The 18733-nt window shown below is 43.6% G+C and overlaps 1 protein-coding gene across 4 annotated transcripts in view; it reads left to right on the top strand.

The window, feature by feature from the left end:
* The window catches only part of LOC147014024 (hypoxia-inducible factor 1-alpha-like), a 58752-nt gene that overhangs the window by 16200 nt on the left and 23819 nt on the right, over positions 1-18733 (top strand). For 3 of the 4 annotated variants that reach the window (XM_085851591.1, XM_085851593.1, XM_085851594.1), the window contains exons 2-9: positions 5292-5482; positions 6491-6648; positions 7360-7444; positions 7986-8098; positions 10611-10801; positions 14767-14873; positions 14963-15110; positions 18327-18517. In XM_085851591.1, the coding sequence (XP_085707717.1) occupies positions 5292-5482; positions 6491-6648; positions 7360-7444; positions 7986-8098; positions 10611-10801; positions 14767-14873; positions 14963-15110; positions 18327-18517 (1184 nt within the window). The remainder of the gene's footprint in view (positions 1-5291; positions 5483-6490; positions 6649-7359; positions 7445-7985; positions 8099-10610; positions 10802-14766; positions 14874-14962; positions 15111-18326; positions 18518-18733) is intronic. The other variant, XM_085851592.1, reaches the window with a different exon arrangement.

Genomic DNA, 18733 nt, shown 5'->3' with positions numbered 1-18733 from the left:
TCAATTGCCAATTTCAATATACCTAAATGCCCACGTCGTCCAAACGACCACAGAAATTCACCCTCGGCAGGATCTGCGCGATCCGGGCCATTACCGAGCCGGATCCGAGTCGTACCCCGAGCGGAGAGTACCAGATTCCTGCCGGTCCGATTGCACGATTATAGAAACAATGAAGCCTCCTAATTCCCGTTCGCAGTGTGGAAAACCAATGATAAAAAGGACAAGGACGAGCTGGTACATTCAACAAAAGGGGGATTTATTTACAACAATAATTGGGGAACGAGGGGAGCACGTAAGGGCAGAGTTATCCGACGAAGCAAGGCAAATGTACAACAAAAGCACTTAACAATTCTACTTATAGACGGGGCCCACGGACACACACACGCACACACAGATACCCAGAAATGGACCCCGTCAGGTCTTTATTGAAGGCTTCCTGCTCGAGGGAAGGTGAGCTGGAGACCAGAGCAAGCTTGGATCTGTCCAGCTCATGTGGTCTTCGACGTTCTTGCTCGGCGGGACTCGACCCCGCAACAACGATGCCACTCCAAGCACCAGGGACTGAGGATGATGGACAGATGCCAGTCAGCACGAGAGCGGCCAAGGCAGCGAGCGCCAGCAGGCAAGACCAGGCGATCCGAGACGATCCGGCAGGCAAACCCCAACTGCCCCCAGTCAGATCGTGCCGATCAATTATTCACTCTCCGTCCAGGGGGAGGGGACTCCATCTTGTAACCCGCCCCCCCCTTACTGGGCGGTTTTGGCATGTGATCCACTCGTTGCCCCTGTGATTGGCCAAAAGGGGTGCCAAGTCCGCTGATTTGACTGGGGGGCGTGGCGGGCGTCACGGCGGACTGCCCCTCAAACAGGAAGATGAGTAATATTGTCCTGCGTTGGCTCCCATTGGCCGAACAACGGCAAACTCGCTCGCATCTCTCTGATTGGTCGAGAGAGACGCCAAGTCCTTCATTGAACTCCGCCCACCGCGAGCGTTATGGCATCAGGATGGAGTGAAGGTGTTGTTGTTGTCGATATAAGAAAAATGTAAAAGAAAACCCTATCAAAATAACTCCGCAGCGCACTAACATTTAATCACCCATTAGACACGGGATGGATTCTAACTATAAACACATACTTAACAATATAACTGATCTTTGGGACCTGGCTGTTGTGTGCAGTAAGCTTCCAAATTCATAACAATATCGCTTCCGTTTCGCTTTCGTACCGATGTCGCTTTCGTTTCGCTTTCGTACCGATATCGCTTTTGTATCGCTTTCGTTTCACTCTCCTCCTGATATCGCTTTTGTATCGCTTTCGTTTCGCTCTCCTCCTGATATCGCTTTTGTATCGCTTTCGTTTCACTTTCGTACCGATATCGCCTTTGTTTCGCTTTCGTACTGATATCGCTTTCTTATCTCTTTCGTTTTGCTTTCGTACTGATATTGCTTTCTTATCGCTTTCATTTCGCTTTTGTGTTGCTTTCGTACCGATATCGCTTTTGTATTGCTTTCGTACCGATATCGCTTTTGTATTGCTTTCGTACCGATATCGCTTTTGTATTGCTTTCGTACCGATATCGCTTTAGTATTGCTTTCGTACCGATATCGCTTTTGTATTGCTTTCGTACCGATATCGCTTTTGTATTGCTTTCGTACCGATATCGCTTTTGTATTGCTTTCGTACCGATATCGCTTTTGTATCGCTTTTGTATCGCTTTTGTATCGCTTTTGTATCGCTTTTGTATCGCTTTCGTACCGATATCGCTTTTGTGTCGCTTTCGTACCGATATCGCTTTTGTGTCGCTTTCGTGCCGATATCGCTTTTGTATCGCTTTCATATCATTTTTGTTTAAACCTAACATTGTGGCAAACCTAACATTTTACATTTCGGTTCCTTCTTGGTTCCATCTTGGTTTTGTCAGACTACAAAACTTTTTGTGACATGGCTTCAGAATCTCTGGAGTTTTTTTTTGCATACCTCCAACGGGACTCGGTGGTTTTTATTGAGTACTGGCTTCCTTCTTGTCACCGTACCGTACAGGCCAGACTTGTGAAGTGCTTGGGATATTCTTATCACGTGCACACAGTGACCAGTCTTTGCCATAAAGGCCGATAGCTGTTTCAAAGTTGCCATTGGCTTCTTGGTGGCCTCTCTGATTTGTGTATTTTTGCTTGGTCATCCAGTTTGGAGGAACGGCCTGATCTCGGCAGGATCTTGGTGGTACCATACACCTTTCACTTCTTAATGATTGTCTTGACTGTGCTCCAAGAGATATTCAAGGCCTTTGAAATATTTTTATACCCATCCCCTGATCTGTGCCTTTCATAACTTTATCCCGGAGATCTTTTGAAAGCTCCTTGGTGCTCTGATGGTTGAGTCTTTGCTGTGAAATGCACTACCCAGCAGAGGAAACATTCAGGATTAGCTGATTACCTCCACCACCTAAGGTGAAGGAGGTTATGTTTTCACCCCTTTGTCTGTCTGTCTGTTAATTGCCAGAATCCTTTGGATTTCGGCAATTATGTTGATCGGTTGTGTGTGTCTGTCTGTCTCTGTCTGTTTGTGTGTTTGTTTACCCTGTAGCAGCCACACTGTTTCAGCGATCATGGCCAAACTGGGTACAGACGTCGACCATGGTCCAACTTAGACACTTGTCGTTTTTGGTGAATCTAAGTCAAAGGTCAAGGTCAAGGTCACCAAAAAACCGAAATTCTTATTTTCCCAATAACGTCCGCTAAAATGGTCGTATCGACTTCAAACCAAATCCAAAATGTGCATCTTCCAATTCTGCATCTAACCATATGTCTCATTGGGGTGTCACACCAACACCCTTCTTTGCGGTCGGGGGTTAAATGTCGGGGGGGGGGGTCGGGTAAAAAATTTCAAATTGCGATTAAAAACGCCATTTCAAGTCCGATTGACTTCCAAGTTATGATCATGACCAAACTAAGTGCTATAACTCATTAAACAGTAGCACTATCGACTTATAAGAACCAAATTGATTTCCAGGTTTTTGTTTTTTCAGATATCATGGAGATGTGACAAAGTTATTCCGGCAATTCCTTGCTCAACGAGCAATTTCGTTTGTTTGTTTGTTTGTTTGTTTGTCTGTTTGTGTGAAGGATATCTCAAAAAGTTGTGGATGGATTCGGATGAAATATTGTGGACGGGTTGGGTGTGTGACATGGATGAACGATTATATTTTGGTGAAGCTCCAGATCCGACTACTAGAAATTTTTTCGTGATTCTTCAGCATTGAGAAATAGAGCCAATAATGATATATTGCATGATATCTCAAAAAGTTGTGGATGGATTCAGACGAAACTTGGTGGACAGGTTGGGTATGTGACAAGGAAAAATTGTTTAAATTTTGATGAAGATCCAAATTTGGATCTGATATTTTTTGAAGTGATTCTTCACTTTTGAGAGATAGGACTAAACGGATATATAGCACGATATCTCAAAAAGTTGAGGACGGATTCGGACGAAACTTGGTGGACACATTGGGTGTGTGGCAAGGGCGAATTGATTCGATTTTGGTGAGGATCTGAATCCGAATCTGGATACGGGTATTATTTTTTTTTTTTTAAGTGATTCTTCACCATTGAAAGATAGGGCTACAAACTATATCTTCTTCTTTCGGCTGCTCCCATTAGGGGTCGCCACAGCGGATCATCCGTATGATCCGCATAGTGATTTGGCACATGTTTTACGCCAGATGCCCTTCCTGACGCAACCCTGGTCGCCTCTTACGACACAGGGATATGGTACACCTATTTTAACCGGGGTATACACCGGCCCAGTACACTGGTACTCATTTCGCCGACCTCGGAAGGATGACAGGCTGAGTCAACCCCCTGATGTATTAATTCAGTGGCCCAACGGGGCTTGAACTCGGACCTTTTAGATCCCAAGCCGCTGCCCTAACCACTGCGCCAACACCAGGCTTTGGCCACAAACTATATGTAGCATGATATTTCAAAAAAGTATTCGGCCAGATATGTTCTCTTGGATCAGGCATTGCTTGGCGGAGGTATGCGCTCTACCGAGTGCCGTTCTAGTTTTATTCTGAAATAATCAGAATCACTTCAATTTAACACAGGTGAAGGCCATTTAACTTGGTGTGTGATTTTGAAGGTGATTGGTTACACCTGAGCTAATTTACAATTGGTATTACAAGGGGGGTGGACACTTATCAAACCAAGATATTCTAGCTTTATATTTTTAATTAATTTTTGAAATTTGTAAAATTTATTTTTCACTTGAAAGTTGTGGGTTACGATGTGTAACTATAAAGGTGGAAAAAGTCTAATTTAATGCAATTTAAGTTGAGGCTTTATGGCAACAAAAGGTGAAAATTTTGAAAGAGGGTGTAGACTTTTTATAGGCACTGTATGTTCACAGGGGTCAAAATGGGAAAAAAATAAATTGCCTCACAAATTGATATCAGCTAAATCCTGGTGGAACTTTTTGCCATCTTTCAACTTTGCTTTATCTGGGTAGTGTGGGAAGGTGGGAATTCCACACATGGCTTACTGACTTCCTCTACTCTTGTATCCAACGTGTGGCATCCAATGGAATATTTTCATCTCTCCATGTCAAGGCGGTGTTTCTGGGCCCAGTCCTATTCCTCATTTTCATCAATGATCTCTCTGACTGGAAAATCCTCAATTTGCTGATGACTCCACCCTTTGCCATGATATCCCTCATCCTTCAGACTGACAGGCCATGAGACGACAAAAAGAGTTGCACAATCTTTGATGTATTTATTCCACCAATTATTTTTTGTCTCATCCTTCAGCAAGTTCCTTGCGAGTTTAAACCAAGCCTTCAAACATGGTCATGTACTTAAACCTGACCACATCATCGTTTGAGAGACTATGTGTCGATGTATTACTCTGCTCCGATGGTTGACATTGTCACCGATGTAATAATCACCTCCACCTCGTCAACCCCCTGTTACGTTTATATAATTCACAGGTCCTCACTGACAAAACCATGAATTCCACCGATGTATTTGTATTTTTTTTTAAAGAAATGACTTTTAGAGTTTTGCAACAATATTACGGTATGTTGTTTGTTTTTCATCGTTTTATTGTTGGATCTTTTTATTTTTGCTTTTTCATTTTGCATCTATGTAATGGACATTGTGCACCCTCTGTTCAAGTCCAATACATCTTGTGGTGGTGTTGATGTAGTATTCTGTACTTGATGCATGTATTCCACAGTGAGCCTGACATGGTGCACAGTTTGATTTAAACATCCTGTTTGGTTGCTGTTTTTTTTATCAGAGTAAATTCTGAGCGCCGCAAGGAGAAGTCTCGTGATTCCGCACGATACCGGAGAAGTCATGAAACGGAGGTTTTCTCCGAGCTTGCGAACCAGCTTCCTGTTGGGCGCAATGTGGTCGCACACCTGGACAAGGCGTCCATCATGCGCCTGGCAATCAGTTACCTCCACATGCAGCAGTTGCTCAAGGCTGGTATGTAACTAGCGCGTCCTCGACTTGAGGGAACACTTGACCTGTTTTTAAATTGTGTTTGAGTCGTGGAATAGATTTTATGTCTTTGAGGTGTAATGCTGTGGTCGAACAGCTGTAATAGTATATATAAATTGTATGTCCACAGCTTTACTTCCAAAACCCCTTGGAGCACATGATATGAAAGTTCAAGGTATTCCATAAAGAAGCTGAAGAAGTTTGAGTGCAAGTGACGTTGTCTATGTATGGGTGGGAGGAGAACAGGGAGTTGAAGCCGAATTGGGTGACCAGATGGTGGTCCTTCTGGAGTGTTAAAGAGTTTGTTCTGAAACAGAATTGTCACCGAGTTGCATTGCTTGGATTCCAAACAAAATGCAATTGAGGGGGAAAAAAATGCAGAAAGTCTGCTCTTCCAGTGTCTACAAGGAATTGAGGCAGAAGAGGAGGCCATTCGGCACATCATGCCTGCAACACACCAAACCAGATTTAATCAATCTGTCAATACCCCTTCCCTTCATGTGCAGCCTTTTGGCTGCTACACTGGTACTCATTTCGCCGACCTCATAAGGATGGCAGGCTGAGTCAACCCCCTGGTGCTAATTCAGTGGCCAATGGGGCTTGAACTCGGGGCCCTAGGATCCCCAGCCAGCACCCTAACCACTAAGCCAACACCAGGTTTGTTTTTTGCTTTGTTTTTAAATGAGGGATTTTGCATCTAATTTTCACCATTACAGAAGCAATCCCTTGTCAATAGATAAGTAGCAAGATTAAATGTACTTGCATCATAAGATTTGATATGCCACAGTCAAATTGGATCCATTTCGTTGCTGATGCTGAATTGCCTCCATCGTATTGTTTCAGTCATGCTCCTTGCTCCCTGACATTTATTCCTCTCACTTTCAGCTCTTCTTTTTCCTTTTTGTCCCACCTCCTGCCATTCTCTCACTTTGGCCCAGTCTTCATTCCACCAGTAAATGGTCTTTTCTAAATCTGTCCCTGATGTTCCCACAGTAGGTACGGTAGAAGAAACGACGACAGATGCTCAGAAGCAGGAGGAAATGGACAGCTTATACCCAGAAGCCCTTGACGGATTTGTTGCGGTTCTGACTCGTGATGGAGACGTCGTCTACCTCTCAGAAAACGTCACCAAGTACTTGGGCCTCTCTCGGGTAACTAATTCTGGCCTGAGTCTCTTGTGCGGTAAGATTGCGTGTAGCGTTAACCCGCTGGCATCATGCACGGCTACAGCAACAATTAAACGCACAGAACCTTGGGTGCTGCTGAATGTTTGTACCTCAGGGTGATTTTGATTTGCTTCTGCTTGCCTGTGCAGTTCCTAATCAGTACTGAGTGGCAAAGTAATTATTGCCTTCGATTAATTATACTCGGCGTGCCACACTCTCACACCTGAATTTACGAAAAGCCACTCTGCCAGATTTGGGTCATGACCTGGTTGTTTTAGGTGGATGCATGGCTTGTATAATATGACTTTGCTTGGTTTATACTTCATTTATTATGAGTGGTTATTAATTTATAATTTGCTGAACAAAAAAAATAACATTTGTTAATAGTTAATATCCAAGTCTTGAAGATTTGTATGTTCACTGTAAACAGCACTTCCTGCCCGGATGGGTTATCGAGGTTGTGCTAGTTATGGCTCCACAATAAAGCAAGCTTTAACCTGGACTGTGAGCTGAGCTCGCGAGGGCAACAGAATTACAGTTGAGCTTCCCGACATTGCAGTGTGCTTGCACGATCCTAGTTTCCCCTTTGTTTGCTTTGATGGTGCTTTTATTGAATCGTATACACCACAGACAAACGTCTGTTGTATGTGAACCTGGCTCTACATCAGAAATTAACCTCTCCATCCTTTGCATCAGGTGGATTTGACAGGACAGAGCATATTAGACTTCATCCATCCATGTGATCAGGAAGAACTCCAGGATTTGCTTGTGTACAAACAAGGTGCGTGTGCAGTGGAGAAAGTCACTTTATTTTTCATAGTTGGCCACTGTTGTAGTGTAATATTGAAAGTTCTAAATTTAAGTAAGAGTGGGGTTTTTGTGGGTTTCTCGTAATCGTAATGACAGTGAGGGAAGCCACCACTGTATAATTCTCATTGGTGCTAGAATTCAACATTATTTTTAGCAAGATGACTATCTTGACAACACTATCTTAACTATCTATTTTTCACAAGAATTAGCAATTCAACACTATCCTCGCACTGAGACTGAAAGTGGTTATTTATTAATGGCCACGACCCAAGCTACTTAGAACTTGAGTATTAACCACAGTTCTTTGGGAAAGTGTGAGTATATCTTGAAATAGTTATGGTCAAACCCAAGGATTCCCTTTTGGGGAACTTATTTTCCACCTAAGGAAAGGCAAAGTTGGCCTCGATAGATCAACAACCTCGATTGATTAACAGAGTGAATGCTAATTATCATGGGTGTGGAGTACATCGGACCCAGATTTTGTTTGCTGAAAGTTTGTGCTTGATTTGCAGGTGTGGCGAAGAAAGACTCAAGCACAAAGAGTGAGAGGAATTTCTTCATTCGGATGAAGTGCACCCTTACGAACCGAGGGAGGACCGTCAATCTGAAATCTGCCTCATGGAAGGTCCGCAAAGCAGGCATTGCTTTTGAGTAGGCATTCTCGCAGCCATCCTGGTGTCCCTGATTTGCATTGACCTTGTTTTATTTTATCTTCTTTATTGGAGTGAGGCTTATGGAAAAGCAAGGTTTATATGACAGTAGGACAAAATCAAGGGAATGAATGAACAGGGTGAGAGGAAAAGGAGGAGGAGAGGAAATGCTCTGTTCTGTTCTTGCGTGTGGCAGCTTGGCTGCTGGGTAGCTATCGTTTATTGGAAGCGCGGCTGTGCCGCTGATGCTGTGCCCCTCTACCAGTACACTGGTACTTATTTTGCTGACCTCGGAAGGATGACAGGCTGATTCAACCCCACTTGGTGTTAATTCAGCAGCCAACGGGGCTCAAACTCAGGACCCAAAGATCCTAAGCCTGACACTAACTACTAAGCCAACACCAGGCTTACAGAAGAAACACTGAAAGTAGCATGTGAGATAGTTGGGTTAGGAAAGGATAATGGGGCAAAGAAAGATCATGAGACAGAATTGGGGATGATAAGAGATGGTGGTGCACTGCCTGCTTGAAGTCCTGGAGTGAGGTCGAATAGGCTCTGGAAGGTGGTTCTATTGTTGGGAGTCAATATAAAGTCTCTGCCGAGCCTGTGCAGGCACTGTCGGCACCTGTGCAGGAGGACGAAAGTCCAAGTCTTCAGGTCCTTGGTACTTCCATGCTTGCTCTGTGGATGTGAGACTTGGACTCTGACCAGGGACCTGAGATCGAGACTCAAATCCTTTGGTACCAGGTGTCTTCGGAAAATCCTTGGCGATCGCTGGTCGTACTTTGTGTCCAACGAGCGGTTGCTGAGAGAGATTCAAATGAGATTTGTTGCCTGCATAGTCCGTGAGCGTCAGCTGCGGCTTTATGGACATGTGGCTCGTTTTCCTGATGCTGATCCTGCTCACAAGATTCTCTGAGTGAGGGAGCCTCGTGAGTGGAGGTGGCCAATGGGCTGTCATGTGCCTCGTGGTTGCAGCAGGTTGATCAGCATCTCAAGGAGATAGGGATGGGCCAGGCATCTGCCTGGGGGATGGACAGACGGAGGTCCGTGGAGTACCAGTGGAAAGTGGATGCAGCGATGCATTGCTCCGGCGCATGCTCCCATACCTGACCTGTTGTGCAGTCATCCTGGATTTTGGAAGTTTAACCAGGAGGGGATTACTGGAAGAATGCGTGCATGCATCCTGGAGTTGTTTGAGAGCGTCTGAGATCTGAGAGAGCAGAGGGAGCAATATCAGACAATACATGATTGGAAAGTGAGAGACCACAGACCGACCTGCAATGTGAAAGCAACAGATCTTGTGTGTTGACCACATCATGGGAGATTCCAATTATGTTGAGAGATTTAGGTTCCACAGAATCCACGAGAGACAGATGTGATGCTGCAGAGTCAGCCATGGCCATGGGGGAGAGCAGTACTCTCTTGAGTTACAGACAAAGCCTTTCTAGACTGTGAGCAGCTCTGATTTTCCATGAAAAGACTTGGATTGACAGAGGATGTCCAATCTGTAGCTGGCTTTTGAGGCTGGATTTGCTGTGGTGTTTACCCAGGAAAGGTCATGGCTGATGGTGAGGCCTAGAAGTTCAAGCTGTTAGGGTTATAGCTCGGAATATATAATATATAATATTCCATTATAGCTCGGGGAAACGTTCCCAGCATGTCTTGCTCAAACCTACCTATCATCTACATTATTACATATGCAAAAAGTGGCAAAATAACTTGCTTACACCTTCCTGTATGTCCCAAATGTTCTTCTCCAGTGACCATTATTCTTAATCCCCTCTAAACTTTCTTTCTTTCATTCTCCTTTAACCACCAAACCTCCTCCTTTTCTTCCACCGTTCATTTGCTGAATTATTATTTTCTCATTATAGGTGGGTCCTTGTAAATTTCTCACCACTGCAGAAAATGATAACTTTGTAATATCCCATTGTCTGCTTGGGACCCGGGGTTGTTACAATGTATCGCTCCATTGGCGGAATCACATGAGTTTTTGGGGGAGGTTGTTTGCGTGACCCCCCCCCCACCCCAAACCTCGCTGTCTATTGCCATTTTGGTCACCCTGGGATAGGATGCAAATTTGGGCATGTGCTTTGCACACCAGTGACCTTGCTTTGTTCTCACTGGACGGGTTCCTTCTGCATTCATAAACGTTTCCTGTTCTCTCCACTCTCCAATAACTCCGTCTCTGTTGGGATAACTTTTTGTAAGAGAGTCAAATCCTGATATCATGACCACCAAGCAGATAATTATTTTTCTTTTAGGTAGGGAAGGTTTTGTGGTTCCTATAAGTATAATGACAATATGTGGTGACAAACATTTAAGCAATGATACACCCCTCTTCCCTCCCCCACACATGCCATCTTCCATTGAGTTACTTATGTTTTTTTATTTATTTAATAACAATGCAATGGTTGTTTTTATTTTTTTTTAAATTTAATTTTTTTTTTGAAAGCTATTTTATTTGCTCCCTTCTGCAAACAGGTCCTTCACTGCAGCGGGCGCATCAAGGTGTGTGGGAGCATTGGTTGCGATCACAAAGAATCGAATGAGATATTTTTGGTGATGATCTGTGAACCTATTCCTCATCCTGCAAACATCGAAGTCCCCCTGGACAGCAAGACATTCCTAAGCCGGCACAACATGGACATGAAGTTCACTTATTGCGATGAGAGGTAGACCCAATTTACCGAAGGAAGATTTGATTATTTTATTTACTTGGTCATTTTTCTTGCAGTAAAAGTAAATAACACATCAGTGGCAGCATAAAATGTCAATGGGTTCAGATGCAATGTCAAAGATGCACTTTGTTTTATGTCTGCTTTCTCCAATTAAAATAGTTCTAAGGTTACTAAAGATCAATCTGATCCCCTGTTTCCAAGATTTCTCGATTTTTTTAATGCACGTTTATGGGTCATAACATCATTGTTGGCCAAACCTCAGCATTGAGCAGAAACTAAACTCATTTTAATAATGAATGTAAAAAAAAAAAAAAACCCCTGACAATCATAAGATCTAATTGTTATTGATTTTTTTTTTCCCCTTCAATTATCGTTTAATTGCATTCTTGTATAAAGAAATAAAATAAAATTAAAACTAAGCAGTTGTATTGTTACGAATCTGGAAGCCTCCTGCACACAGATAGACAGCAGTCCTGAAGCTTAGTTATTTCGATAAGTACAGTATGTGTTTATAGTTGGGTCCCGTCCCAATGTTTAATGGGTGATTAAGTGTATGTGCGCTGAAAGTTATTTTCTTAGCTCAAGAATTTATATCCACAAAATAACGACAACACTATGGACCATTCCCCGCACAATGGCGTGCCGAACACGCCTGTGGGCGAAGTTCCCTCGGTCACCGAAGTTCTGACTCCACGCTTCGGCCAATCGGAAGGGTGCAAGCGTGTTTGCCGTCTTTCAGCCAATGGGCGCAGAACGAGCTCCAAGAGAAGGAGAGTCTCTTAGGGGGCAGGGGATCGAGACGCCCTGACACCCCCCCCGACCAATCACGGAGAGACGGCCGATTTCCCCCGGCGAATGAGGGGTGCGGTGACGTGAGACACGTTTCCCCCCCCCCCACCCCTGACCCCGGTCGGAGAAGAAATAGCTGGGACGGCGCGGTCATCTCGTGGCTGGTCTCATCTTGTCACTGGCTCTGGTCTCATCGCAGTGATCCCTCGCCTCGTCATTATTCGAGCTGGCTGGCGTCCGTGGCTGAATCCTTGGTCCCTCGGTGCCTGGTATATCGGCGCGGGTTTGAGTCCCGCCACCGAGCAAGATCGACGTTACCGCACGAGGTGGGCAGGTGCAAGACCAGGCTCTTCCCTCAGCTCGTCTTCCTCCCGAGCTGTAGGGCACAATAAAGGGCAACCGGCCCCATTTCTTTTGTGTGTGTGTTTGTGGTGCCAGTCCGATAAGTAGACATTGCTTAAGTATCTCGCCCTTGTACATTGACTGCATATTCGGTTTTAACTCTGCTCTTTGTGTGCTGCCCTCCCTGATTAATTGTTCATAAATAAATCCTCTTGTTAAATGTACCAGCTCGTTGCTGTCGTTTCTTTCATTGGTTTAGCACGGTGCGTATTGGGAATTAGGGAGGCCTTGTTGCTGTAATTGTTCATTTGGACCGAATGATCTTGGTAAACCCCGCTCGGTTTACACCCGGATCGGGCTTGGTAAATTGCCCGTTCCACCCGAGGTCCGTCGAGGGTGTGGTTTTCCCTGGTAGTTAGATGACGTGGGTACTTAGGTATATTGAAATTAGGCAATTAACCCTACCCCACGCCGTCAAAATATTGGCGTCCACGGTCCGCTAAGGGACCCGTGACCTTTGGAGTTATCCAAGGGTTATGGCCTTCAATTCCAGGTACTTGGAGACGACCCTACTGCTCCACCTAGCGGTCGCTCCTCGCCACTGACCCCTGGCCCACAAGAGTATGTGTTGCTGAGAGAGACTCAGGTAACAAACAACGCCCGTGACAATGCAGTCCTATGCTGCCCGTCCCACGCCGCCTGTTGCGATGTCGATGCTATCCTATTTTCGTCATTTTTATCAAACTGTATTTTTCTTGGCTAGTCCATCCAAAGAACCACCAATTATAACTGTGAGTGGTGATTTCTATGTGCCACCAGGAATAAAGTTTGATGAGTCTGATGTCATAGTTCACACGGTTTGGCAGCCAGATTGGATTGACAGAAAAAAGTTTTAAAATCTCTTCTCTGGAAGCACTTCACTGATTGATGCAAAACTTGAAATATGTTATCCACTATACATGTGGAGAAAGTTGTGATCACAATGAGGTCATAGGTCACATGGTTTGGCAGCCATATTGGATTGAAGGAAAACCTTTAAAAATCATTTTGTCTGAAACCACTTAACCGATGATGATGTAGTGATGAAATTTTTATCACCATGGGGACTCCATAATATAGCGAACGTTTTGCATCGATTGGGCCAGCAGTGGTTTGATAAAAGGAGATTGTAAAAGGTTTTGGCTTCAATTCAATATAGCTGCCCGACTATGTGACTTATGATGTTTTAGTTATAAAACTTTATTTGTCATGGTTAGTCGATCATATATATGAAGTTTTGCGTCAATATGTTAAGCGGTTTCGGAGAAGAGGATTTTTGAATGATTTTTTTTTCAATGTAATATGGCTGCCAGACCACATGACCTGTGACATCATCAATTTAAAACCTCACTCACACTGGGTAGTCAATCACATATGTAAAGTTTAACATTGATTGGATAAGGTTTGTTTTTCTATCCAATATGGCTGCCAGACCACATGACCAATGACATCATTGTTTTCACACTTTGTGCAGAAATGGTATTCGGTCCTATTTGTAAAGTTTTGCATCGATTGGTGAAGCAGTTTGGAGAAGTAATTTTAAAAAGATTTTCCTTCATTCCAATATGGCTGCCAGACCACGTGACTGATGACATTTTCGCGATCACTCGTATATCCCAAAGTTTAGTCGTTGACATAATTTTGCATAATTCAGTTTGGCGGTTTGAGAAAAGTTTGAAACGTTTTTGCTAAAATCCAATATGGCTGCCAGACCATGTCATTGCTGACATCCCAGTTATCAAACTTTGTTGCACATAGGTAGTCAATCATACCTGTAAAGTTTTGCTTGGATCTGTTCAACCGTTTCGGAGAAGGAGATTTTTAAAGGTTTAAAGAAATAAGCTATGACTACCAAACAATGAATGAATGAATGTTAAAAAATATATATATATATATATATATATATATTTATATATATATATAAAATAAAACATGTCACTGATGATGTCATCAATTTAATTAATTGGTCAATGAATGTAAAAAAAAAAAAAGGTCATTGGTGATGTCATCAATTTTTTTCACTGGTCACGTTTCATATTGATCGGATAAAGCATTTGACGCATTCAATTATGACGTCGTCATGAAGGCACCGCACCGATGACGTCATCATTATCAAATTTTATTCCCCGTAGTATGTTCCTAACCTGTGCCAAGTTTCAATCTTTTTGTTGTTGTTGAGCTGTTCCAAAGAAGATGTCCAAAGTTTTTCCTTTTTTCCAGCATGGTTGCCATACCACATGATCTATGACATCATAGTTGTCATTAAAAAAATTCTCCATGGATAGGTGCTCCTACGTTGAAAGATTTACGTGGATCACTCAAGTGGTTGTGGAGAAAACAAATTTAAACGCGAATCGACCTGAAAAATGTGGTAGAGGAAAAATGTGGCAGAAAAATGTGGTCAAAAAACACCCCATACACCCCGTCAATGAATACAGATTTTGATGCGGTCAATACACCTTCGTTCGGCATCAGATATGAAGCTTGTGGCCAAGTTTCATCAAAATCATCTGTTTGGTTCAAGCGATAATGACTGGTGTTTATGGACTGACTGACTGACTTACTTACTGACTTACTTACTGACTTACTTACTGACTCACTCACTCACTCACCTACGGACATGGCTCGTTCACATAAGCTCACCTGACTAAAGTCCAGGTGAGCTAAAAAGCATACTAAAACATATGGTGACTGATGTTGCCTTTTGCATTTGTTAGGACAAGGCCACAGTCCTGTCTCAGAGCTCGTGGTGGTGTTCATCTTTTCTTTTCATCCTCTGCCTCTCATAGGATCACAGAGCTGATTGGCTATGAACCTGAGGAACTACTTGGCCAATCTGTGTACACTTATTATCACGCCCTAGACTCGAACCACGTCACCAAAAGCCATCACAACCGTAAGTCTATTCCCCTCTTTGTGTGGCTGGGATAAGTAATGCAGATGATGGTAGCAGTGAGGAACAAACTGTTGTTGTTCTGCCCTTAGTGTTTACAAAGGGTCAGGCGGTGACCGGTCAGTATCGCTTGCTGGCCAAGTGTGGGGGCTATGTGTGGGTGGAGACGCAGTCGACGGTTATCTACAATCTGCGCAACGCACATCCTCAGTGCGTTGTCTGTGTCAACTACGTGCTCAGGTAGCTGCATGTCTTTTCACATGTGTCGACGGGACAGGGCCATTCTCTTTCTGTTTTTGCTGAAACTCTACGTATTTGTTTTGCTGGTTAATACAAACATTGAAAATGCCTTCTTTTTTTTAATGCCACAGTAGCTAAAGGCCAGAGGCAATGTTTTTGCAACGTCTGTCCATCTGTTTTTTTTTTTTTTCACTCCTATCTTTTCTTACAGGAATCTGTGAAAAGGTAGAGCATCGCCTGTGATCAAGGGATTCTCGTATCAAGCCTGGTGCTGTCTTAGCGGATTGGGTGGCTGGCTTAGGATCTTAGGGTTCTGAGTTTGAGCCCCGTTGACCACTGAATTAACACCAGGTGGAGTTGACCCAGCCTGTCATCCTGAAGTCGGTGAAACGAATACCAGTGTACTGGTATGGGGCACAGCATCAGCGGAATAGTCGTGCCCTAACAAAATTAACAGCTATCCAGCAGCAAAGCTGCCATATGCAAGAAGAAGAAGAAGAAGAAGAAGAAGAAGAAGAAGAAGAAGAAGGGGTTCTCGTCCTGCTTGCAGAGGAATCGGTGCATTGCGTTCCTCCAAGACCGTCCGTCAGTGACACTACAGTTAGAGCAGAGGGTGGTGAGCTCTTGACAGAGGAGTCTGAAGTGAAGGCCTGCTGGGCCAGTTACATTGAGCGGCTTTACCAGGCTGACCCACCAGCTTTTGAGTTGGATGTCAAGGGGTGTTGCTCTCCATATTGCTGACCCTCAAATGAACTGTGAACTTCCTTTGCTTGTGGAAACACAGGCTGTGGTGAAAGTTGAAATGTGGTAAAACTCCTCGGATCTATGGCATTCATGCTGAACTTATCAAGGCTGGTGGAAATGCTGTACTCGTGTCATTGCATGCAGGTCTTTGCTTAAAGGTATCATCCCAACTGACTTGAAGAGGGGCCTTGTCCCTCTCTGGAAATGGAAGGATGATTGCCAGGACTGCAATAACTACTGAGGAGATGACGCTGCTCTCAGTGCCGGGCAAGGTCCTTTCTCAGATACTTTTTGATAGGGTTTGCCACCATCTGCTAAAGAATCAGTGCTCAGAGCAGTCTGGCTTTACATCAAAGAGGTCAATGATTGACCATATCCTTACTCTTTGGGTCTTCACTGAATGTAGGCAAGAGTTTCAGCTGGGGCTACCTGCAACCGATGTTTATCTCAGCAAAGCGTTCGATTCAGTGAATTGGGATGCCCTCTGAAGGGTCCTCTGTCTTCGTCTGGTTCCACCAAAGCTCATGGATGTGCAATCTGAAGGATACTCTGGCACTGAGAGTGCTGTGGGGTGTGGTGGTTCCTTCTCTGACTTATTTCCATTTGTTACTGGAGTTCATCAGGGGTGTGTACTTGCCCCCTCACACTTTTCAGTGCTTGTATGGACTGGATTCTGGGGAAGATATCGGAGAGATCAAACTGCGGTGCATCGTTTGGGAATGTCAAGATCTCTGATCTTGATTTTGCAGATGATGCAGTCATCATTTCAGAGAATGGATATCCATATGGGGGCCCTCAAGGTGCTGAATGAGGAGTCCCAGCCACTGAGATTTCAGATCTCCTGGGTCAAGACCAAGATCCATGGTTTAATTGGCATCTGGGATACTGCTGTTCTGTCTGTAACTGTCTGTAGCGAGGATATTGAGGTCACAGAGAGATTTACTTACGTTGGCAATGACAGTCACGTCTCCACATGTTGTGAGCAAGAAGTCGATAGATGTCTTTTTTGGGCCTGGGGAGTTATGGACTGTCGTTGGGCCTCACTGGTCCATGGGATGTGGCACCGTCGGTACCTATGCAGGAGGACGAAAGTCTGAGTCTTTAAGTCCTTGGTACTTCCAGTGTTGCTCTACGGATGTGAGACTCTGACCACAAGGATTTTAGACTGAGATGGAGACTTAACTCCTTCGGTTCCAGGTCTCTTCTGAGAATATTTGGCTATCGCTGGTCAGACTTTGTGTCTAATGAGCGTTTGCTGGGAGAGACTCTGATGAGATTTGTTACCTGTATAGTCCATGATCATCAGCTGCGGCTGTATGGACACATGGCTGGTTTTCCTGGTGCTGATCTTGCTCATCAGATTCTCTCAGTGAGGCTGCCTCGTTAGTGGAGGAGGCCAATGGGCTGACCACGTGCCTTGTTGTTGCAGCAGGTTGAGTGATATCTCGAGGCGATGAGGATCGGCTAGGCATCTACCTGGGGTATTGTCAGACGGAGGCCCTTGGAGTACCAGTGAAAAGCGGATGTGGCAATGTGCTCCCATACCTGACCTGACCTGTGTCTTCAGTAGCCAATTTCCATGTTTATATTATTGACTTTTTACTACCTAATAGTATTTCATATGTGTAAATTGGTGAAAGGTGTATGTGTAAGTACAACAATAATGTAACTATTCAATTCCTTGACTTCAAAAACATGATTACCCACCAAAATAATTCAGTTACGCATTGTGGAATCGAGTTGTTATTTTTAAGAACACCAGTGGCTATTTTGAATTATGTCATTTCAGAGCATGTGATAAATACATATGATTCAGACATTATGACACCTGTTAATGACATTATCCAACCTTCAATATTAATTGCAGTGAAGCAAATAATACCACATTTAATTTCTTGATCATTTTGCTCACCACCAATACTTACAGATTTACAGTGTAACATCATAATATACCATATGTTTTGATTGGTTTCGAGGGTCATTGTGAGGTATAATGTTATAATGATATCTTTACACCTTTTCTTTTATTTCAAAGGAAAAAAAATTACTAGTCAAACCTTTGCCCACAAAAACGTAGTGCTAATCAATTACAACCCACTTATGGCATTTAAAGTTTGAAATTCTACTTAAAAAAAGACAATTACGAGATGATATGATGAAGATGTACAAGAACTTTCCAGTTATCCACCAATATGACACCAATTTTTGGAAACATGCCTTTTTTATTTTAATATATATCTGAAGCCCATGTGGTGCTATGTCGAAAAAATGGTGCTTTTCTCCACCATGCAATGGCCCCCATCAATAAAGCAACCTCACCAATATATCCATGCTGCTCATAACAGAAGCATCATTGTTCCAACAAGATGATGTCATGACCGATGTGATTGTTCCGTGATATATTATTTTTGGTACTTCCCTTACTTTTTTTCAGCAAACTTTTTTTTTGTATCCTTCACTTTCCCTTCCAAGTGGTCTTCTTGACAATGATGTCGTCTTCTCACTCGAGCAAACAAAGCATCTGCTCAGAATGAGTATGGTGACTTCAACCACGTCAGCAGAAACCGGTGACTTGGCTGCTTCCACAAACTTCAAGGAGCCAGCAGATGAGCTCATCAACCTGGCCCCAACTGCCGGTGGTGTCATAATTCCATTAAAGTTTGGTGTGTTCCCTGGATGTTCTTTGGGGTGTGGGGGGGATTTTTTTTTCCCTCAACATTGTTTAATGTTACCTGATTGCTGTTGATTTCATATATGTTTTGGAATTCTCTGTGGAATGGATGCAACATGAGCACGAGTGTAATTTTCATGGACATTGACTTTTTATTAAATCTTCATTTCATTTTTGATGTTTGTGAAGGCGAATGTCCAACACTGGA

This window comes from Eptatretus burgeri, chromosome 13, assembly GCF_056783735.1.
Source record: "Eptatretus burgeri isolate ZD-2024b chromosome 13, Ebu_testis_v1, whole genome shotgun sequence".
Taxonomy (NCBI): Eukaryota; Metazoa; Chordata; class Myxini; order Myxiniformes; family Myxinidae; genus Eptatretus; species Eptatretus burgeri.
Note: the sequence above shows the minus strand (reverse complement) of the source record. Positions and strands in the feature narration are given on the sequence as shown.